Genomic DNA, 23,793 nt, shown 5'->3' on the forward strand with positions numbered 1-23,793 from the left:
TCTTTGGAAAGCCTAGATCCGGCCTCCAGGGCACAGAGGACGGATGGGCAGCACAGAAGGGAAGCTGACTGGGCAACAGGGCCACACTCAGCACCTGAGAGCTGAGCTGGTGCGCCATGCCTCTGGCCAAAACACAGGGGCATCACACTGTGCTCTCATGATCCACCGCCCTGCTCTCTACTTTGCCAAATGTGTCTGCACAGGTGTACACACATAACTGATTGTCAACGAGAGGGAGAGAGGGAGAGAGAGGGAGAGAGGGAGAGAGGGAGGGAGAGAGAGAAGAAGGAAGGAGAGAATGGAGAGACTATTAGGATGGGTCAAGTGATGGGGAAAAAGCTATCACCCATCCATCCAAAAACCTGTAGCTTCCCTTGCCCCAAAGATCTCAATGTTTCTTTTCCCATCCCTCTGTGCATATGTGTGTGCGCGCATGTACATGCATACACACATAGACATACACACACACAGATACCCATATACACACTAGGGCTGCAGAGGGGGGTTGTGGGAGGACTAGCTCGGTCCAAGGCAGTCACCCACATTTCAGAAGACCAGCAGAGATAATGACAGCCTGTGCAGACTGCCTGGTGGAGTGAGGCTGACTCCCCAGTGGTGTCTCTTCCTCCCTTTGTTCTTCTTTTACTCCAATAGCCATGCATGTCAAAGTTCAGCCACCCTTAAGACACATGGCCAAGTTCCAGCGTTCATAGAACTAACTGCCTTTGGCACGAGGCACAAACAAGCACAGCCTCTGTCTGGGTGAGGCCCTGGAGTGGTATCCAGACTCCGGATATAGCCAGGAGTGGAAACACCACAATGCACAAGCTCACACGCACACTCACACTCACTCTTCTTCACTGGTGCCACCATGCACAGAAACACTAAAGTCACAACTAGTATTAACACTTCACATTATGAATATTGTTTCCAAAGAGAAGCGATTCATGGAATTAAAACATCCACAAGAGTAAATTCCTCGGGTGAGGATGAAGAAGCGGAGGGTACAGAGGCCGGGCGGGTCACGACTGGGCATGAGGGATCCACTGGCTGTCCACGGGCCGGCCGAGAAGCTCCTCCACACGGCGGGCCACGTCCATGGTGTCTTCCAGGTCGAAGTCCCCATCGGTGTCAAGAACCGAGTCAGGACTTGGGAGGGAAAAGCAAGCGATGGAGGGGAGGGGCAAAGGGTGCCAAGACCACCTGTAGCCCTACAGCCTATCGGGAAAGTGGCTTGGGCTGCCTGGGCCTGAGGCCCGAGGCCCTAGAGGAGAGCACATGCCATTTGTCCGTTTCTCTGGTTGAATCTCTGCCTCCCACAGGCCAGGGCCTGGGTCTCCCTGAGTGGTCTCGAACCCCAAGAACCTTTCATTCCTTTTGCCCCCCTCCTGCCCCCAGAGACCAGCTGAGGCCAGGCTCCCAGTGCCTCTCCATGGACCCCCCCCAAGAACACGACCTACTTCTGCGGGTACATGTTGTAATGAGTCTGGGGGCACACCGCTGGGGAGGGCGCCTGGTCCATGTAGGTGGCCCCGGCCCCGGGATCTGCAGACGCGTTCACAAACCTGTGCAAGGGAACAGAATGAGGCCAGTGGCCCCGATCTGGGGCATCACTTGCAGGGGTAGAAAGACAAGGTGTCCCACTGAGCCCTGAAGATCTGGCTCTAGTCACGGGCCCTGCGTGACCAAATAGGACCAAGCCCAGCTCCCTCCCTACCCCCAAAGTCTCACCAGGCTCCCAGGGGCCCAGGGAGGCTGGGCTCAACAGGGAGGGTGGCCATGTTGGGTGTTGGGGGACAGAGAAGAGGGGAAGGAGGAGGAGCAGGAGACCCGGAGTGGGCAACACTTACTCAGGTACCACTTGCTTGATCTGTGGCTTCACGTATCCATCAACTGCTTTAGCTGCCAAGGCGAGAACCGTGGTGAGAGCCAACATCCTCAGTTAGAATAAGATGGAATCTCTGAATCTCTGAATCCTTTTCTTTCTTTCTTTCATTTTTTTTTTTTGTGGGTCATGGGGCTTAAACTCATCCTGGGTGCTGTCCCTGAGCTTTTCAGCTCAAGGACAAGCCCCACTTCCTGTTTCCTAGAGGTTAATTGGAGATAAGAGTCTCAGGTCCTTTTGTGCCGGGGCTGGCTTTGAACCTTGATCCTCACATCTTAGCCTCCTGAGTAGCTAGGATTACAGGTGTGAGCCACCGTGCCCGGCTAAGAATCATACACTATTCTCTGGACAAGACACTGCCACCTAATTTTATCTTAGGACATGACATAAATATTACCTACTTCCATTAGTTTGGCCAATCTAGGTATCATGCAGATTGGCCAGGATATTAAAAAAAATCCTTCAACTCACAGAAAATAACAACCTAAGTTAACTGTTAACTGCATACAGTCATAAAAAGAAAATATAGAGCCAAGTACTGGTGGGTGGCTCACACCTATAATCCTAGCTACTCAGGAAGCTGAGATCTGAGGACTGCAGTTGAAGGTAGCTTGGGAAGGAAAGTCTGTGACATGCTTACCTCGAATAAAACTATTTAGAAAAAGCCACAAGTGGCACTGTGCTCAAGTTGTAGAATGCTAGCCTGAGTACAAATAGCCTCAGGGACAGCACCTAGGCCATGAGTTCAAACCCTAGGACCAGAAGAGAGAGAGAGAGAGAGACAGACAGACAGACAGACAGACAGACAGACAGACAGACAGACAGAGGGGGGAGGAGAGAGAAAGAGAGCGAGAGAGAGAGAGAGAGAGAGAGAGAGAGAGAGAGAGAGAGACAGACAGACAGACAGACAGACAGACAGACAGACAGAGGGGGGAGGAGAGACAAAGAGAGCGAGAGACAGAGAGGGGAGGGGGAGATGGAGGGAGGGAGGGGGAGAGGGAGAGGGAGAGGGAGAGGGAGAGGGAGAGGGAGAGGGAGAGGGAGGGAGGGAGGGAGGGAGGGAGAGAGAGAGAGAGAGAGAGAGAGAGAGAGAGAGAGAGAGAGAGAGAGAGAGAGGCTATACGAAATTAAAGCTTAAAGTCCAGATTATCTGTAGTAACAAAAAGAAGCTGCAGGGGCCAGGCGTTTGGCCTAGTGGTAGAGTGCTTGCCTACCATGCACAAAGACCTGGGTTCCATTCTTTGGTACCACATAAACAGAAAAAGCCGGAAGTGGTGCTGAGGCTCAAGTGGTAGAGCTCTAGCCTTGAGAAAAATCCAAGGATGGCACTCAGACCCTGAGTTCAAGCCCAGGACTGGCAAACAAAAAAACAAAAAGAAGTTGTAAAGCTGGGTGTGGTGGTACAGGCTGGCAGTCCTAGCTACTGGGAAGGCAGAAGTAGGGGCTCAAAGGGTGTGGCTCAAGTGGCGGAGCACTCTCCCATGAGCACAAAGCTAATTCCGTCTCCAATACAAAGGAAAAAAACATTTTTAGAATGGGTTTCTATAGAAATTACTAGTCTTTGCACTTCAGAAATACCACAGAGAACATATTTGTTATGTTCAATAAAGGATTATACAATGTCTATATTAAAAGAAGCTTCAAAAGAAAACCAGGCAAGAAAGTTGAATATAAACTTCACAGAAAAAAATACAAGTAGCCAATGATATGGTGTTTAAAAATATAGGTTCTGACTAGGTATTGGTGGCACTTGGCAACTCAGGAGGCTGAGATCTGAGAATCATGGTTCCAGAGGGGGAAAAAAGCTGAAGGAAGAGATGTGGCTCATGTGGAAGAGTGCCAAGCTTGAGTGAAAAAGCCAAGTATGAGGATTAGGCCCTCAGTTCAAGCCCCAGTACTGGCATAAATAAATATTTTTTAAATGATTAAAAACATGTATGTATGTACTTATGTTCTAGAGTCTACTAAAATCACATTCTATTTTGGCTACTTTTTTAGCTATGTCATCTTAGGTAAATTATTTTACCTCTCTGTTCTCTTATCTGTAAAATACTTGTTTTTATTTTCCACAGCTGTGCTGAGGATGGAACCACATACTACAAGAAAAGTTCCTGGCACACCACAAACATTTAACAAAGATCAGCTGCTATTATTATTTTATTACCTCATTTATTATTATCATCCTATGGAATGATGTTTGCGTTTATCTAGAATCAAAGACATGTAAGGCAGCCAGGCGCCAGTGGCTCATGCTTGTAATCCTAGCTACCTAGGAGGCTGAGATCTGAGGATCCTGGTTCAAAGCTAGCCCACGCACAAAAGTCCATGGGACACTAATCTCTAATTAACCACCAGAAAAAAAACCGGAAGTGGTGCTGTGGCTCCAGGAGTAGGGTAGTAGCCTCGAGCTGAAACGTTCAGGGACAGTGCCAGGCCCAGAGTTCAAGTCCCATGACCAGCAAAAAAAAAAAAAAAAAAAAAAAAAAGAGGAATATATGGCCCATAAGAAGCCATTATTCTATCAATCAGATGAGCAGGCATGAAATGATGTCTGGAGCCAATGGCTGGTAGGAGGATGGAGAAGCAGATGCCAGACAGACATGTGTGGAGTGAAAATGCATTCTGCTTACTGAAACACAGCTCCGAAAGCTTAAAAAATATCATCCTTTAACAGCAATTCTGCTTTAGGAATTTATCTTTTTTTTTTTTTTTGCCAATCCTGGGCTTGAGCTCAGGGCCTGAGCCCTGTCCCTGGACTTTCTCAAGGCTAGAGCTCTACCACTTGAGCCTCAGCACCACTTCCAGCTTTTTTCTATGTATGTGGTACCGAGGAATCGAACCCGGGTCTTCGTGCATGTTAGGCAAGCACTCTACTACTAGGCTAAACTTTTGGACCCTAGGAATTTATCTTTAGGTAGTCATTGAACTAGATAAGTTTCAACATTACTTTAACCATCACTAAAAGAAAAAAAAAAGCAAACACATTAAATCATAAACATCTTAATTAACACAGACTACAACCTGGAATTGTTATATAATGCAATCATGTGCAATCACTTATTAATGGTGTTAGAAGATTGTTAGATTATTGATTGTTATGCCTCTCTATAGGATTTATTTTTAAGTGTGTGTAGAGTGTGTGGGAAATCAGGATATAGGATTACAAATGGGTTGACCCAAATCTTACATCCTGGCCTCCGTAGTTAAGGTACCCGGCTCCAGTCTCCTGGCTTCCACAGCTGAGGTGCCCTGGCTTCAGCTTCCTGGCTCCCATGAGCATTTCCAGAGACACTGAGTTCATGTTCCACCAGAGCTGAACTTGTCTTCAAGCCTCGCATGTGTTCTTTCTAGCTTCTACACTGTGTTCCATTGATTCAAATTTCACTTCCCCAGAAACTTCACTGGACTACTAAGAAAATAACACCCAACCATCCCCCATCCCATCACTTCTTCATCCCTACAGACCGCAACTTAGAGTTGTTGGAAGATTTATCGCCATCCTGCCTATAGGTGACAGTCATATGCTATCTGTACTCTCCTTCCCTTTCCCCTCCCCCTTCCCTCATGCTAGTCCTGGGGCCTGGGCACTGTCTCTGAGCTTTTGTGCTTAAGGCTAGTACTCTACCACTTGAGTTATTGCTCCACTTTTGGCTTTTTGCTGGTTCACTGGAGTTTTGAGTTTCATGAACTTTCCTGCCTAGGCTGGCTTCAAACCATGATCCTCAGATCTCAAGGTACCTTAATACAAGGATTACAAGTGTGAGCCACTAGCACCCAGCTCTTGTTTCTCTCTCTTACGCCTTTCTGTGTCTCCTGAAATTTTTACAGTAAGCATGGAATGCTTCTGGACTCAGAAAACAATTCAAGCATCTCTGTCTTTTGTTGTTGTTTGCCTGTTGCCAGTACTGGGATCTGAACTCAGGAATTGGTGCTTGCCAGGCAGGCAGCTCTACCACTTGACCCATGCCCCTCAATCCCATCTCTGTTTTGAAAAACAAAATTAGAAAAATACTGTTTAACCTAAGCTTGTGTTAAAAGCAATTTGTTCTGTGTGACTTGGTATTTGGCATTAGTGACTGTTGTTTTCTGTGTGCTATGAATATGGCATGGGGTTTACATCTGCCTTGGATAATGCTCAAATAGCGGTGACTGAATGCTAATTGTGTGGGCTTCCTGCAAAACACACACACACACACACACACACACACACACACACACGTCACGACAAAATGAAATCAGAATGCGAACATTGTTACCAGTGGCAGGCTCGCATGGAACTGGTGTGTAATATTTGGAGTACACTTCATCTTTTGGCCGATCAGGAAACACGTATATAAGGTAATCCAAGTCCCCCAGGCGGTCGGCCAGTGACCGGATGGAGAAGTCTCTGGTGGTAAAAGGCATCAGATTCCAAAACATCCTCTCCTCTAGATCAGTAAACAGAACAATCACATTCTAATCATGATTTCTGAACATGGGGACCATGACCCCCAAATAATACTACAAATTTAAGCTCTCCATTGAAATTGTTCCAACACAAATGCCTATTTTAAAATAACCAACCACAGGCTGCAGGTAATGTACTTTTAAAAAGCCATGGATAAATAAGCTCTAGAGATACAATGATCTCAAGTCAGTAAAAGGTCAAGCAGCACTCTGTCCTTCCCTAGAAGAAACAGTGCTCATTGGCCCCAATCCCCACTTCTTTGTACAAAGGTATTTAAGAGACCTAGAACACATGCTCAAGGCCAGAGAAAGCAGTAAGAGCTATAAAAAAACTATTAAGATCCTCAAGACACAAAAAACAAATGAGCAAGCTACTCTATCTCATTACGGAGGCTGGAGGAAAGAACCTGCATTCTTGTGTGGCGATGGTCAGAAGCTATACCTTTCTTTCTCGCTCTTGCTTTCGCTCTCTTTCTTTCTTTTCCAGTCCTGGGGCTTAAACTCAGGGTCTGGGCACTGTCCTTGGAAATTTTTTGCTCAAGGCTAGTGTTCTGCCACTTGAGCCACTTCTGGCTTTTTCTGAGTATGTAGTACCAAGGAATTGAACCCAGGGTTTCATGCATGCTAGGCAAGTACTCCACCACTAGGCTATGTTCCTGGCCCCAGAAGCTATACCTTATATTAACCAGGAAAGGGGAGTGACTAATGGAATATCTTATTATTCTCAGGATGCCAAATCATCAAAGTAATTCTGCACTAAAATAAGCTTGAGGTTGGGCAATAATGAGGAAAACATTTCAAAAGGGAAGTGGCTAAGATTTTGCAGGAGGCAGTATTACGTGGGTTATACTTTTGTATTTCCCAAAATTAGTAATTGTGTTTCCCATAATAAGACTGTTCGCAGGCACCCATTTATGAACAGTGGTGTCATGGTGATAACGGTTTGTATTTCCTTTAATTAGTAATGGCCTCACCAAATAATAAAATTCAATACATTGTTAAAATAATTTTGTAACAAAGGCAGCTAACTTTGGCCAGAAAACCAAGCTGTGTCTTAGAGAAGAAGGAGACACTCACGGGAGTCAAACTTCCAAGCTATGGTGATACCACCGATTTCTGAGTCACTGAATCTCAGCAGAAAGGTTCCATCTGGCTTGTTAATGAGGAGGTCATGGGCCTGTTGTTTGTTCACAAACCCCAAGATAGCCCTAGAAGCAGAGGGTGAGGTTAATGCCAGAAGGGAGACCTTTATACGCTATGATTGCTTTCAAAAATTAGGATTCTAGCCAGGCATGGTGGCTCATGCCTATAATCCTAGCTACTCAGGAGGCTGAGATCTGAGGATCAAGGTTCAAAGCCAGCCTGAGTACAAAAGGAATTGAGACTCTTATCTCCAGTTGACATATAGAAAATGGGAAGTGGGGCTTGGCTCAAGGAAAGGGCGGTAGCCTTGAGCTGAAGAGCTCAAGGACAGCACCTAGGCTGAGTTCAAGCCCCATGACTCACAAAAAAAAAATAGGATTCTTGCCAGTGTGCCGGGTAGTGCCAGCAACTCAGGAGACTGAGGCAGGAGCATTACTTGAGTCCAAGAGTTTGAGACCAGCCTGGGCAACAGAAACCTCCAACTTGAGAAAGAAAGAGAGAGAGAGAGAGAGAGGGAGAGGGAGAGGGAGAGGGAGGGAGAGGGAGAGGGAGAGAGAGAGAGAGAGAGAGAGACAGAGAGAGAGAGAGAGAGAGAGAGAGAGAGAGAGAGAGAGAGAGAGAGAGAGAGAGAGACCCAAAAAGATGATTCTCACCCATCATTCCAATGAGGCTTGAGATGCTTTTTTAACACTTCCATCACCCCGTCAAACCACTGCCAAAAAGTATAATTCCGTCCTGGCAAATTCTCCTGGTGGGAGAGGTACAAAATGAACACACACAAAAAAAAGAGTGACAGTTGGACTATTGCCTGCATGTACTTTAAATGGAAAAAATGAAATGGAAAACAAATATCCCTACAACCCTAACAAATAGTCCTACAACAGACAGATTTCAGAGGAAAAGAAGGAAGCCTTGGGGCCAGGAGTTTGGCCTAATGGTGGAGTGTTTGCCTAGCATGCACAAAGACCCAGGTTCCATTCCTCGGTGCCACATACATAGAAAAAAAAGCCAGAGGTGGTCTTGAGGCTCAAGTGGTAGAGCTCTAGTCTTGAGAGAGTCCAAGGACAGAGCTTAGGCTCTGAGCTCAAGCCTAGGACTGACAAAAAAAAAAAAAAAAAAAAAAAGGAAGCCAGGGAACAGGCCAGTCCCTAGAAGACCTCAGGCTGACCAGTCCTGCTTGTTTTCAATGTGTGGCCTGAAACCAGCAGCATTAGTATCAGCAGGGAGATTCTGAGAAATGCATATTCTCCTGGCTCATCTCAGACCCACTGAATCACAACCTCTGCATCTTCACAAGATGCTCCATTGGCTGATAGATCTGAGTGGGATTAAATTATGCCGTGAGGTAACAGAGATGGTGACATCACACAGATGTTCCCAAGTTGTCTGCCAAATGCAGTTACCTGGTTGTATTGGAAGGCAGGGAATTTGCTGCAATGGCAAAGACAAACCCTGAGCTCTCCTGCTTACCCACTGCAGCCCTTCCACCATCAGCAAGGCCACTGACCAACTTGTTAATCCAAACCATACAGAAAGACTGGAAATGCCAAGGACAGGGGTAGAAGAAAAAAAAAAACAAAAAACAAAAAACAAGATCTGACATCTGAAGTTGATCCTATTCTGTAGATAGAGAATCTCACTGGAGCCCAGCCTAGGTTTACACATCTGTGAACATTAGACAGAAAGTGGACGGGACAACGTCCTGGAATTCTCATCATCCTAAAGCTTTATTTTTCATGAGCTATATTCATGCTTTCCTTTCCTTTGAAAATTCATAAACTTTGCATAAAGCTTGGCTTCTTTAAAATATGAAAAGAAAGGACTTTCTACACAAGACCTGGTAATTTCCTTCCTTCTTTCCTTCCTTCCTTCCTTCCCTCCCTCCCTTCCTTCCTTCCTTCCTTCCTTCCTTCCTTCCTTCCTTCCTTCCTTCGTTCCTTCCTTCCTTCGTTCCTTCCTTCCTTCCTTCCCTCCCTCCCTCCCTCCCTCCCTCCCTCCCTCCCTTCTTTTTTTGTCTGGTCTGGGGCTTGAACTCAGGGCTTGGGACTTAAACTTTCTAAAGGCTAGTGCTCTAGCACTTTGAGTCACAGCTCCACTTAGCTTTTTCTGTGTATGTGGTACTGAGGAATCGAACCCAGAGCTTCATGCATGCTAGGCAAGCACTCTATCACTAGAGCACATTCCCAGCCCCAAGACCTGGTAATTTTCAAGTTGTTTATTTAGAAGCTTCTCCTCCCACCCCACATCCCCTTTGCTGGTCCTGGGGCTCGAACTCAAGGCCTATCACTGTCCCTGGCAGTTTTTTTTGCTTAATGCTAGCACTCTATCACTAGAACCACAGCTACACTCCCCACATTTTTGGTGATTAATTAGAAAGAAGAGTCTCACTCTTGAGCTGGCTTTGATCCTCAGATCTCAGCCTCCCACACAGCAAGGATTTCAGCTGTGAGCTATCAGTACCCGGCTCAGAAGCTTCTCGTACTTTGAGTTTATTTTACTAGACATATGAAGAGCAGGGGCCCAGGGCAGGGAGGCTCTAGGGTGAATGTTTGGGAAGGACTGTCTTACTGGCAGCTGGCAGCTGCTTACTCACCCTGTTGAACTGGGACCAGGACACGGCCATGCTGCTGTAGTCCTCCAGGTGGGTGCTGCTGCTGTTGAACAGTTTCTGTGCCAGGAACACGAGGTTCTCTTTGGTCAGGCCCCGGTTGCTCTGCACTTCGGCCTTGAATTTCATGTTGAGCGCCTCGCACAGCTGTGGCCACAGCACTTTGTCAGGCACAGCAAATGGCACCCTGCCCTGAGAGGGAGGGAAGCCAGAAATGTATGAGAAAACAGCTGCATGGATTCATTTCTGTAAGCCATAAAAGAAAAAAAAAAACCAATGGTGGCTGGAAGTAGTTACAAACACTGGTGGTGCTAAGCCAGAGAATACTCAGACTTCTCAGTGTAAGCCTTTGTGGGAGGTGCCTTCTTCCCTTACAGCTGGAAGGCAGCCTCATGGAAGGTGTGTTTTATTAATGACCTGTCCACCCTGCAGTCCAACTCTAGGTTCTAACACCATCAAAACAAAACCACCCTCACCTAGGTCCAGATCTTATGCTACACACTCAGGAAAATTTAGAAATGGAAAAGATTGGTTTTCTAGGTATAAAGATAATGTGCATATATGGATACATTTGCCCATGTGTGCATGTATGTGTTCAAATGCGTATCTGCCCTTGACACCTTCTGCCAAGAACTCTAGCACTAAGGGAAGCAACTTGGCATGCAAGAATGGAAATTTCAGGTTGGCATCTTTATTGAGAAATAGTTTTGAATATGAACTTTAGGCCAGGCACCAATGGCTCATGCTTACTTGTAATCCTAGCTATTGAGGAGGCTGAAATCTGAGGCTCTCCAACCCAGGCAGAAAAGTACCTGAGATGCTTCTCTCTAGTTAACCATCAACAATCCAGAAGTAGAGCTGTGGCTCAAGTGGTGGAATGGTAGCCTTGAGCAAAACAGCTGAGGGGCAAAGGCCAGACCCTGACTTCAAGCATTAGTACTAGCACCCAAAAAGAATAAATAAAAGAAAACAAGGGCTAGGAGTTTGGCCTAGTGGTGGAGTGCTGCACAAAGCTTAGAATATAGAAAAAAATGAAAAGAATTAAAAAAAAAAAGAAAATGAAAGAATAAGAACCTTCAATAAATTGCTTTTCATTCCATGTAGCAGTTAGTTGATGTATAAAGGTACAATTAAGATAGAAGAAAATCTGGGGTTCTATTGCACAGCAGAGTATCTGTAGCTAACAGTACTGTAGTGTGTATTAGTTAGAAGAGATGATTTTTCAGTTCTCTCACCACAAAGGAATGATAAATGTTTGGGGCAACAGATGTTAATAACCCAATTTGACCATAACACAAGGTACCCTTGTATCAAAACACATAGTATCCCATAAGGAGGTATAATTATTGTGTCAATTAAAACTTTTTTAGCCATGTACTGGTGGCTTACACTTGTAATCAGCTCACACCTGTAATTTTAGCTATTCAGGAGCCTGAGATATGAGGATTATGGTTTGAAGCCAGTCTGAGTGGAAAGGTCCCTGTAAGACTCTGATCTCTAATTAACTACACAAAAACTGGAAGTGGTGCTATAGCTCAAGTGGTAGAGCATTAACTTTGAGCACAAAGAAGTTCACAGACAGCACTGAGGCCCTGAGTTCAAACTTTACAATAAAAAAATATTTTTTAAATCCATAATTTTCTTTTATGGCTGCCAAATCATTTACAGCAGGGAAGAACAATAATATACTTTGCCAGAGTCCCAGAAACGGACATCTATATAACAATTTCTGGTCTTGAACTATGAAAAAACAATATTGCAAGGAATTTACATCAGTTACACACAGGTACAATTTCCCACAGGAATGTATTTGTTTGAAAATAGCCTATCTACTCATGTAACTGAACATGAGAACAACGCTTATTATTTAAACACAATCCTTTAGTAATTACGCATTGCAGGACAGGTCAAGGTTAAACAGGGATCTGTGGGCAATGGGAAGAAGATCAGAGAGGCATTGGTAATCTGACCCAGGAGGCTTATCAGGACATGATGAAGGGAGATATCTGTATTAAAGGTCAAAACTCAGGGTCTGCAGCCCAAGCATGGTACAGTCTCATAGGAATCTTCCCTTTGTAATAAAGTTTTTCCTCAAAGGAGGACAGTGGGATAGTATCCATAATCCTGTATTGTTATGGCCTGATTGTCAGGCTTGATGTTACTATTGGAAACATGCAACCGACTGAGCTATGACTTCGGAAGGGTTTTGAAAATGCTCACTGAGCAGCATTCTAGTGGTATTCAGGTAGTGTTTGGGGGCATTGAGCCTATAAAATTTCTGTCTGTTCCTTTAGGCAAAGCATCTCAATGTTCATGAAAGACCTGGGGTCAATCACAGAATGTGAACATTGGGAAGGACAGTGGATGTCATATTCATTCTACTGGGAGGAAGATGATACAAACTGACTTCTCAGCTAGAATAACCTCTAGAAGCAAACTAAGGAGTCTCACCAGAGTTACACAAAGGGGAGTAATACCTGGAGAAGATTTATGAGAACAGTACCAAGCTCTTGACACCCAAGACCCAAGGAATCCACTTACAGGCTCTGCAAAAGCATTGTCCCAGAGGACGGTAGCTGTGGCATTGTTGTCCTGGCTTCCATGAACAATCACCACCACCGGGAGTGACAGGGTCTAAAAGACACACGGAAGGACTGAGCACCCACAGCCTCATCCAGATAATCAGAACACTTCCAGTCACGTTTTGGTAAGAGGCACCCTCAGACGTACAATGCGAACAGCTCTAGGGATCACGAGACATTTCACTCTGGCATATACTTAGAAATCTTTGGTATTTTATCATCATTATTATCACTTTATTTTACGGTGCTATTGCACTTGCTAAGCAGGTACTCTACCAATTGAGTAAGTTTCTCAAAGGCACAAAAAAGTAAAAGGGAGGAGAAACTAAGGGACGTAGAAAGAATAGCAAAGGCTGGGTGCCAGGAGCTCACACCTGTAATCCTAGCTACTCAGGAGGCTGCGATCTGAAGATCGCAGTTCAAAACCAGCCTGGGTACAAAAGTCCATGAGACTCTTATCTCCAATTAACCACCAGAAAACTGGGAGTGGTGCTGTGGCTCAAAGTGGTAGAGTGCTACTCTTGGGCTGAAGAGCTCAGGGACAGCACCCAGGCCCAGAGTTCAAGCCCAATGACGGACTAACAACAACAATAAAAAAAAGAAAAAGAAAAAGAAATGTTAAAGGAAGAAATGTTAAAAAACACAAATATAACTTTTTTCTCAATGTTATGGTGAAGGATGTTTCCCATGAATCACTTTTCCCCCTAGCTCTCTAGCTATTTCAGTTTGCTATTGTTTGCTTATGTCTTAAGACAATATAGGTGTAACAGCTCTCAGGACAAAGAGGTACCCCACTTTCTGTTTAGCAAGAATTTTAAACAAAAGATGCTGGGCCCGGAGGCTCACACCTATAATCCTAGTTGCTCAGAAGGCTGAGATCTGAGGATCAAGGTTTAAAGCCAGCCAGGACACAAAAGGAACTGAGACTCTTATCTCCAATTAACCTCTAGAAAACAGGAAGTGGGGCTTAGCTCAAGGGTAGTATGGTAGCCTTGAGCTGAAGAGCTCAGCACCCAAGAGGAGTTCAAGCCTCATGACCCACCAAAAAAAAAAAAAAAAAAAGACGGTATGTGATCATAACACATCTTGTGTGACAACAAATGGAGACACACAAACACTAAGACACACAAAACTGCACACAGATACACAGGCTCTGAGAGGGCTTTACCTTGACTTGAAAAACAAGCTCATTTCCGCCAACACTGAACTGTGATTCGAACAGGATTGTGAACTTTTCTTCTGTCACTGACTCTGCCCCACGGCGGTCAGATCTCTTAATGCGTTTCAAGGACTGCAGAGGAGAAGGAGCATGAGAAGGTGAAGCCCTCCAACACAGAGGGAGAACTTACTCTTCCTCCTCTCCCGTCCTCACCATGTTTCTGAAGTGGGCACTGAGGGTGCCCGTTGCCTGGTGGTATTCCATGACGCAGCAGTTGTTCAAGATCTCACCACTGTAATCGCTGCAAGCCAAGGAGAAACCAGCTGCAAACCCATGCCAGTCATATGACACGGGGGGCACAAAACATTAGGAGCAGGGGAAAATAAAGAAGGCTGCGAAAAATGTGGCTCCTTCCAAGGTAAGGCTAATGCAGTATAAACGAAGCACCAAGTCATTTTCTTGAATCTATCCCTGGACTGTCCTTATAACTGCAGCCCTTCTGCATACTACCTGATGTAGAAGAAGCCAGAAGAAAGAACAGGAACTGACAGAGGAAGCAGAATGACTCCCAGGTCACTGGGGAAAAGGACAGTCCCCAAGAGAGATGAACTGTGGCACACTCACTTGCGCGTGTTCTCGTTCTTGAGCAGGGACTTGGCCTGCTGCTCACTGATGATGGTGGCCTTCACCTGGGGCGGGTTCATGTGCACGTTCAGCTTCCCGCCCACCAGCAGGCGCACGGTGGCTGCGAACTTGGTCTGGGTCTTCAGGACCTGAGGGGGTTGCTTCTCAATGATGAACGTGCTGCAGGGGACACAGGTGGCCATGCAGATGACCAGGGGCTGGCTCAGGGAAAGGGTCAGGAGCCACAGGGAGGGGAGGGGAGGGGAGGGAAGGGGAGGGAGGAGCTTCCCACTGGCCTCAGCAGGAGCTGTGTCTGTTCCCAGGGAGGCTCCCGAGGGTCAGACCACAGGGCAGGAGGGGAGACTGAGTTCCACGCCATCTCCCACGGTTTCCAACAGACTCTGGGCAAGGGCAGCCCCAAGCAGCCAGAGAAGGAGGGACACCCAGGGTGGGGGCGGGGAGAAGGCAGGACTGAGGGAGGCTCCTGTGCACAGCACCCGGGCCTCCCGTGGCTCTAGCCTGCCCGCCAGGCCTGGCAGAGAGGCAGCAGTCACCTGGTCACCAGGGCTGAGATGATGTCTGTGATGGTGGCGTTGACCTCGGCCAGCATCTCCTCTACGGGCCCGGGGATGGGCAGCTGCTGGCAGAGGTGCTCGGCCCTGCGGATCTGCTGCCGGTTCTGCCAGATGATCTCAGCCAACTTCTCACACCTGCAACACACCCAAGGCCCACAGCGGGTCCATGACGACTTCTCCTCCAGGCTGGGCCATCACACAGCTCCAGCCTGGACGCCAGGCCCGGCCTGGAAGGCGTGCTCCTGTCACCATTCTCCTGTGAGCTGCTGGGAAGCAGAGTTCTGCCTTCTAGAGTTAGACCTGCACGGAGGCAGCAGCCCTGGTTTTGTAAAACAAGCCAGAGTCACTGCCCACACGAGCTCTCCCCACTCCCAAGATGGCACTCATTCTTCACGGGGAGGTGACTCAGCTGGACAGGGGACCAAGGTCTTTCAGGAGGCAGGGCACCTGTGCCATGCACTGTCAGGGACAGCAGAGGCCTGAGGCTAAGGAGGCCGAAGAGGCAGCTGGCACCCTACCTTCTGCCCACCTGGCACCTCCCCTGGCCTTACCAGGACTGCAGCACGTCCAGGCTGCCCTCGGGGGGGCCCCCGTTCCCAGCCAGCTGCTGCCGCCGCTTCCACTGAATCAGCTCATCGTCCAGGATGACCGTCTGCTGCTTCCTCAGCAGCTGCAGGGTCTTCTGGTGCTTCTCAGCCAGCTCCTGCAAGGGGACAGTGGCTCAGCTGGCCCCGCAGGCCTCGCCTGGCAGCCAGGCCCTGGAGGCCGCTTGCTCTCTGTGCTGGCTCTGCCTCACCAGCCCCCTGGGAAACCCAGGCAGGCCTCCTGCTCTCCAGGGTCCTGCTCCCTTCCCCCCCTGGTCCCCAAGGACTGCAAGGACTCCTCGTGGAAGCCCAGGGCCACAGGACCCACTCACCACGCGGTACTGCTGCAGGGTCTGCGCCTCGCGCTGCAGCCAGGCCTCCAGCGACACCTGCTTCTGCTGCAGCGCTGTCTCCCGGCTCAGGCGCTCCTGAGGGTTCAGCTGGGCCAGCTGGGCAAACTGAGCTGGAGGAGGGACAGGACACCCACCGCCATCATCTCCCAGCGCCCAGCAGAGAGCCCTGAGGAGGTGCACCTGGCTGTTCTGGAGTCACCCAAAGGGTCAGTCACCCATCTGGGGCAAGCTGGGCCTCCCAGCAGCCAGAGCCCAAAGATGAAGGGGCTCCCGAGACAGCAGCCTTGGGCTCTGCCACTGTCCCTGCTGCCCTCTGGGCAGTGGGCACACCAAGCTGAGAGGCATCTGTGGACACAGCAGCTCTCCTGGGGACCACAGTCCTGCTGGGGACTGGACGGTGCTGGACACCACAAGCTTGGCTGAGCAGAAGAGGAACAGGAGACAGAGAGCAGAGACAGTGTCCCAGGACCCCTGGATGCACAACACAGGGAGATTTCCCCTAGGCCGGGCACAGGGAGGCAGCTTCCCTCCACACCAGCCCACAGGCACAAAGAGTAAGGCGAGGACACCTGGGCATCTAAACCCAGCTTAGAAATCCACCTGTCTACCCTCCTGCTTGTAATTCCCTCTCCTCCCCACCACAAACAGCGTCCTGAGTGCTGGGACCATCCCTCCTCCCCACGCCACTCAAGCACCCAGCGCCTCAAGACCCCGGGAGCTCTGCCATGTCTAGCTTTGGAGTCCTTGGCTGGCCACTGGGTACCCTGTCACACTGACCCCAGTCCCTGCCCCAGCCATGGATGACAGCAAGGCTGGGCAGCCAGGAGAAGCCCAGAACTGGGGCTCAGCAATGTAGCCCCCAGGTCTGTGAGTGGCTGGAGCCTTGTCAGACTCGGAACACGGCAGAGAAGGAGGACAGTCCCCTCTGCCGTGCTGCCCTCCTCCCCCCTCAGGGAGGGAGTGGCCATCCCACTACCTGAGCCCAGCCTTCCCGCAAATGACCCTCTTAGGTCTCTCCTGGCCATTTGCAGGCCATCTGGGAAGGAGGCCAAGCCAGCCGGTGGTCACTACTGGTGGAGCTTGCCCTGCCCTTGTGCAAACAGATCCATAGCTTGTGTTTTGTTTGGTTTGTTTTCAGTGCTGGGTTGGACCATGATTCTGTGCGTGCCAGGCAAATGCTCTACCACTGGGCCACATCCCCAGCCCTGGGCTGTGTTTGTAATTGTGAGTTGGATAAAGGAGACAACCAGACAGCACACACGTGTTGTGTGCAAACTCCAACCAGAATCCAAACCCAACCCCACACAGGCAACAGAAATTCAAGTCCAAGATCATAAACTGTCATCCTCAATGCTGAAATCTCCTGTTCCCGGTGCAGAAGAGGCTGTCATCTTCAGGTGGAAGATGCTAAGACCATCCTGTCAATACTGACTCAATATTTTCTTCGTGTCAATCACTGTGCTACGCCTCAGGGTACAGAGAAAGAAGATACAGTTCCTTCTCAAATATTTCTCATCTGGGAAGACCAAATGTCAATAAATACTGTTGATTTAGCTCTGTGATGTAGCTCACACAGACTCTTGGAAGACAAGCACTATGCATGTACGTGGCTCTAGGGAGGTTGGTGAACCAGGGCTCCTTTGAAATTCTGACATAAGCATATGAGCAAGGAGAGTGCAAATGCAACACTCAAACTGACAACCTTCTATAGAATCAATAGGGGGCGCTGGCAGGACTTAACAACCTTATGATAAGGTCCTGTTCTGTGTCCCAAGAGGCTTGGGAGCTTTGTCTACAATGACTGACTGAGGTGATGAGTGTACACTATCACAGATGATGTCTCCAACAACTACACAGAACATTAAACAACAATCACAGCAAACAGAAGCCCTTGGCCTCTATACTAGTTCTTTTAAAAGCTGTAAAATAAATTGTTATTTTTACAATGCTGGGAATCAAATCCAGGGTCTTGGGCATGCTAGCAAATGTTTTTGTTGTTGTTGTTTGTTGACTGCATTTGTCCTGGGGCTTGAACTCAGGGCCTCTGCAGTGTCAGAGCTTTTTTTTTTTTTTTTTTTTTTTTGGTCCTAGGGCTTGAACCTGGGCCTGGGCACTCTCCCTGAGCTCTTCAGTTCAAGGTTGGTGCTCTACCACTTGGAGCCACAGTGCCACTTCCCATTTTCTAGTGGTTACCTGGAGATAAGAGTTTCATGGACTTCCTTGCCCTGGCTGGCTTTGAACCGCAAACCTCAGATCTCAGCTTCCTGATTACAAGTGTGAGCCACCAGCACCTGGCTTGTCAGAGTTTTTTTGCTCAAAAATAGTGCTGTATCACTTGAACCACAGCTCTACCTCTGGCCTTTTTGGAAATAAATTGGAGATAAGAATCGAATGGACTTTCTTGCCCAGACTGGCATTGAACTTCATCTCAGATCTTAGAATTCTGGGTGGCTAAGATGATAGGCATCAGCCATTTGCACCAGGCTACAGGCAATTTTTTTTTAAATTTTTACTGCTACTGTCTAGGGCTTGAACTCAGGGTCTGAGGCTCATGCATTCATTGCTACCACTCTACCACCTAAGCCATACCTCTGCTGTTGGCTTTTTCATGTTTAATTGGAAATAACAGGCCCTTGGATTTATCTGCCCAGGGTGGCTGCAAACCTCGATGCTCAGATCTTCAGCTTCTTGATTAGCTAGGATTACAGGTATGAGTCACTGGCAACCAATCGAACATGTGATTTTTATATCTTCTAATTAACACTGCAGTAAGGCTGCATTTATAAAATGCTTACTGTATACAAATACTATATCTCATGATGTTTAATTAAGTTGTGAGCTTCCACCTACCCCAGAAGGAAGTACTGTCCCATCATTGTCTTCAATGCCCATGACAGGAGCAACCTCCCAAGTGTCCTCTATCCCAACCTCAGAACTCACAGGGCTCCCTCACCCATTGCCCAGCCCACCTTGTATCCTCAGGCTCTCCTGGTACTGGATGATGAAGTACTCTTGGGTCTGCTGCAGCTTCTTCAGCTGGTTCTCTGTGTCCTGCGTGACCAGTCGCAGCTCCTCAAAGGTCTGGTTGATCTGAAGGTGCTTCTGGGACATGGTGTCAGCAAGACTTCCAGCTGGAGAGTTGCCCTGAGTCGGGGAGGGGCCGGAGGAGAGTCAAGGCCACGGCGTGGGAGGGGGTCTTCAGACTTAATGCCCAGAAAAAGCCACTGCCTATCCCCAAAAGCTAACTTTGGGGTGATTAAACACCATTTGTGAGAACCAGGACAGGAAAGGAAAAGAGGAGAAGCCGGAGACCATTCAGAACTTCTACTTCAGAACCAGAGTATTCCAACAGGATCCAATTTTCTCAATGTGTCCCTGGTGTCACCAGGTGTACCAACATGGAGGAGCCACATCCCATATCTGTTCCCTGATCCAGGCCCATTTGCTGTGCTCATGGTGAGGATGCATGAGGAATCACACCATCCATGTCTTCACTCAAGACCTTGCTGGGGAATAACCTGCTTCTCCCATGGAAGAAGCCTGACCTCTCATGAGCACGCAGGGCTGCCGACTGAAGTCATGAGGCAGGCATACACAAGGCCCACGGGGATCCGGCCATTGAAGTGACCTGCCTCAGAGAGCATGAAGATCTCTTCCCCTGCGCCATCACATCCGAATGGCTTGAAATAAAAGCAAATCTCTGAAGAGATACCATTTGGGCACCCCGAGTCACCTTGGCAAGGTTGACCTAGAGAGAAGGAAGGTAAGAAAGGGCTTCCAGAATCCTCTCCCCACACCCGGGGCACTCACATTGTTGGCTTCTCGGACCAGCCTCTGTTCATTGTACAGAATGTGCCGGATGCAGCGGACCAGCTCCATGGGGCAGCGGTCGTAGGTGTTCTGAAAGAAGGCAAGAGTAGAGCTCGCTTTGTGGCTCTCCATGCCAAGAGCACAGCCTTGCCTCCGGACAGGGAGCACCTAAGGAGCAAAGATTCATGGCCAGCATGTAGCTTCAACAGGAACAGGAAAGTATGGCGTAGAAAAATCCAGTTATAGTAAAATTAGTTCTTGCATTTAATGTGCCTCCAGTCTGCAGCAACATTCTTAGAAGTGAGATAAATAAGTTTTTTAAAGGCTGCCCCAGATGAGAAACAAGAAACCAAAAATTTTTTTTGGTGGGGCAACCAAAATCACTATCAGCAAGAGAAGAGGCTGGTGGCCTTCTGTACTTGGATGTGACACCCTGAGGGGATACAATGTCACTTATTTAGAATTCTGCCTGGGATGTGTAATGTGAGAGGTAGCACAACCCATACTCCAATTGAGGACCACGGTACCATTGAAAGACAGGGGTACACCGAGAACACTGGGGTGTGCCTGTAGTCCCAGCTGTACTCTGAGGATGGTGGGGTATGCCTGTAGTCCCAGCTGCTTGGCAGGCTAGGGCTTACTTGAAGCCAGAAGTTTGAGGCCAGCCTGGGAAACACAGAAACATTTACAAAGGGCTGGGAATGTGGCTTAGTAGTGTTTGTGGCTTAGTGGTAGCATGCATGAAGCACTGGGTTCAATTCTTCAGTACCACATACACAGAAAAGGCCAGAAGTGGGCTCAAGTGGTAGAGTGCTAGCCTTGAGCAAAAGAAGCTTAGGGACAGTGTTCAACCCCTGAGTTCAAGCCTCAGAAAACGGTTTTAAAAAATGAAGAAAGACGGGCGCAGTAGCTCAATTCCTGTAATCCTAGCTACTTGGGAGGCTGAGATCTGAGGATCAAGGTTCAAAGCCAGCCCGGGCACAAAAGGACCTGAGACTCTTATCTCCAATTTACCTCTAGAAAATAGGTAGTGGGGCTTGGCTCAAGGGTAGTGTGGTAGCCTTGAGCTGAAGAGCTCAGGGACAATGCTCAGGCCCAGGGGTAGAGCGGTGGCCTTGAGCTGAAGAGCTCAGGGACAGCACCCAGGCCAAGTTCAAGCCCTATGACCACCCCTCCCAGAAAAAAAAAAAGAAGAAAAAGAGAAAGTTCTAAATAGAGGAGGGAGAGATGGTACAGAAAGAAGAAGGAAGGAAGGACATAAACGGTAAGTGAATGAGTTTTAAATGTCAACATCAAAGACAAAACAAGATTGCAAAATGGTTTCTGATTAAACCAGATTACCAAGACTCAATAACGAAGCCGGGCACAGTGGCTCTCACCTGTAATCCTAGCTATCAAGGAGGGTGCGATCTGAGGATTGTGGTTCAAAGTCAGCCTGGGCATTGAAGTCCCTGAGACTCTTATTTCCAATTAACCATCAGAAAACCAGAGTGATGTTGTGGCTCAAGGGGTAGGACAGTAGCCTTGAGACAATGCCCACAACAAGGCACAGAGTTCAAGCCCCACAACCGACAAAAAAAAAAAAAAAAAGAAGACTCAATAATGAGATTGAATACGCATGAATTATTTGTGTCTTCTTTTTTCTTTTTGTTTCATAGTGTTGCTATGTATAGTCCAGGTTGGCCTGAAATTACAAACCTGTACCATCACAGCTAGCTTGGTATGCTTGGTATCATTCCTGCAACTTTCTCTAAGTTTGAAATTATTTTCAAATCAGAGTTTAAAAAAAAAAAAAGCTGCTATTGCAAAACTAAAACAACCAGAACCTGTGATGTGCAAATAACTCCATATACAACAGATAACTAACTCCACAATGCTGGGTTAAAGGAGAGAATGAAAGTCTCTACAGGAAGTACTCAGCGAAGGAAGAAGCCTTCTAAGAGATGAGGATTACTGTGGCCCGCCTTCGCACCCACCTGCAGCTGTGTGGCATAGTGTCCCAGCTTGATCTTCAGCAAAAACCCATCTTCCCCCACCTGGTGCTCCGCCTTCTTCTGCAACTCCTGCACCAGGCCCTCCAGGAGCTGGGTGGCCTTAATGTTCTCCTGTGGATTATCAAGATCTATTGAGTCCCTAGGGGAAAAAAATTACATAATCTGTACACATACATGCACATGAGCCTATACAAATGCAGCCTGCATCTCTTTCTCTCTTGGTGCTGCTGTTCAAACCCAAGCCTCATGCATGCTAGGCAAGTACCCTACAACTAAGCTATATCCCCAGTCCAAAAATGCTTGTGTGTATGTGTTCTGGTACTTGGGCTTGAATGCAGAGTCTGGCATTGTCCCCGATAGCTGGTGTTCTTTTGTTGTTTTACATCTTGAAACTGGGACCCGAACTCAGTACCTGCCAATTTTACTCACTAGCACTGTAACCAACTGAGCCATGCCTCCAACTCTCCTTTGGTTACCACTTTACCACTTGAGCCACAGCTACACTTCCAGCTTTTTGGTGGAGATAAGAGTCTCACTGACTTTCCTTTCCATGGTTCACTTCAAATTGTGATCCTCAGATCTCATCCTCCTGAGTAATTAGTATTACAGACATGAGCCATTAGTGCTGAGAAACAGCAATTTCTTGTTTTCTTTCTGAGACATGGTCTGCCTGTTTCCCAGGCTGGTCTCAAACTCACAGATGTTCCTGCACCTACCTCCTGAGTGCTAAGCCCAGCAAGGCACATGGTTTCATTCACAAAATATCTACATTATTTATAATCTCAAGTTCCCCCGTTGGACTCTACAGTATATTTTCTTTTCTTTTTTTTTTTTTTTTTTTTGCCAGTCCTGGGCTTGAGCTCAGGGCCTGAGCACTGTCCTTGGACTTTCTCAAGGCTAGAGCTCTACCACTTGAGCCTCAGCACCACTTCCGACTTTTTTCTATGTATGTGGTACCGAGGAATCGAACCTGGGTCTTCATGCATGCTAGGCAAGCACTTTAACCACTAGGCCAAACTCCCGGCCCCTCTACAGTATATTTTCATATCTTCCTTTTCTGTTTTGTTTTAAGTCATTCATTCCCTTTTCTCTTTCCTGCTCTTGCTGGCTTGGAGCTAACTCTCCTAGGAATGAAGGGAAAAGAAAGTGCTTTGTGAGTGCTCAAGGAAATAAGGCCACTGATAATTTCCCATTTATAGTTATTTCTCAAGAGTGTGAAGGGGGCACAGGTCAAGACTGTTCTACATGTCGTTTCCAGCCTCAAGCATGTTTTTGTTGCTAATCTCACAAGAAGTACTCTGTAAGCAGAGACGGATGAAGCAACAGTGACTGCTTTAAGCTCTGAGAATGAACTATCAAGACAGAAGGTGCCTATGAGTTATTGACATAGGCGAGGCGTTTATAGCATTCATTAGCAATCTGGGTCTGGAGGCTATGTTAACTTTACCAGAGAACAAGTGAAACCAGTCTACAGACCTTATTAAGTTAAAGACATTCCACTGGTAACAGTGGTATCACCGATTTCCCTATCTTTCCTTCCCTTTTCCTTTCTTTCATCCCACAACTTAGGCAACACATTGCTACTGGATAATACTGAATTACTTAGCACGCCAAAGAAACTAAACAGCTGTCAGACTGAAATAACATCCAATTACTGCTGACTGGGTCTGGAGCCAAACAAGAGATTGACTAGCTAAATCTCTGAAGTTAGCAACTAATTTCAATCACAGACACAAACAGGTGTATCAACATACTAATACATCATACACAAATCTGTGCTTGGAGAAGGCAGGAAAGAATGCATGTTCTGTGTATTAAATAAAATATATATTAAACAAAAGGCCTGGAAGAGCTGAGGAGCTGCTTTACATGTCTGTTTCTTGTCTGGGGAATTCATTCCTAAGAGGTCCCAGTCTCTGAGTAGAACTCACTGAAGTCTGCTTCTTAACTTAGAAATTTAATTCCTGTCTAAGAAAAAGATTACATAGACAGTTTCAACAAGAAAATTGAAGAGTTCAAATCAATAAACT

The 23,793-nt window shown here is 47.3% G+C and overlaps 1 protein-coding gene across 3 annotated transcripts in view; it reads right to left on the minus strand.

Annotated features, from left to right (window-relative positions):
* Positions 1 to 249: 249 nt before the first annotated feature.
* Positions 250 to 23,793, minus strand: part of Stat5b (signal transducer and activator of transcription 5B) — a 68,136-nt gene continuing 44,592 nt past the window's right edge. The window contains exons 3-19 of one of the 3 annotated variants that reach the window (XM_090350890.1): positions 21,746 to 21,902; positions 19,770 to 19,859; positions 18,929 to 19,103; positions 15,939 to 16,069; positions 15,574 to 15,725; positions 15,002 to 15,157; positions 14,448 to 14,627; positions 14,037 to 14,124; positions 13,833 to 13,955; positions 12,624 to 12,716; positions 10,068 to 10,274; positions 8,128 to 8,222; positions 7,409 to 7,539; positions 6,142 to 6,312; positions 1,851 to 1,902; positions 1,461 to 1,565; positions 250 to 1,149 (exon numbers count right to left, since the gene is read on the minus strand). In XM_090350890.1, coding sequence (XP_090207016.1) covers positions 1,023 to 1,149; positions 1,461 to 1,565; positions 1,851 to 1,902; positions 6,142 to 6,312; positions 7,409 to 7,539; positions 8,128 to 8,222; positions 10,068 to 10,274; positions 12,624 to 12,716; positions 13,833 to 13,955; positions 14,037 to 14,124; positions 14,448 to 14,627; positions 15,002 to 15,157; positions 15,574 to 15,725; positions 15,939 to 16,069; positions 18,929 to 19,103; positions 19,770 to 19,859; positions 21,746 to 21,902 — 2,233 coding nt within the window. In that variant the 3' untranslated portion in view covers positions 250 to 1,022. Of the gene's footprint in view, positions 1,150 to 1,460; positions 1,566 to 1,850; positions 1,903 to 6,133; positions 6,313 to 7,408; positions 7,540 to 8,127; positions 8,223 to 10,067; positions 10,275 to 12,623; positions 12,717 to 13,832; positions 13,956 to 14,036; positions 14,125 to 14,447; positions 14,628 to 15,001; positions 15,158 to 15,573; positions 15,726 to 15,938; positions 16,070 to 18,928; positions 19,104 to 19,769; positions 19,860 to 21,745; positions 21,903 to 23,793 lie in introns of those variants that run through there. The other 2 variants (XM_090350892.1, XM_090350891.1) reach the window with 2 other exon arrangements.

The sequence above is a fragment of the Megascapheus bottae genome, chromosome 17, assembly GCF_031878675.1.
Source record: "Megascapheus bottae isolate mThoBot1 chromosome 17, mThoBot2.hap1, whole genome shotgun sequence".
NCBI lineage: Eukaryota > Metazoa > Chordata > Mammalia > Rodentia > Geomyidae > Megascapheus > Megascapheus bottae.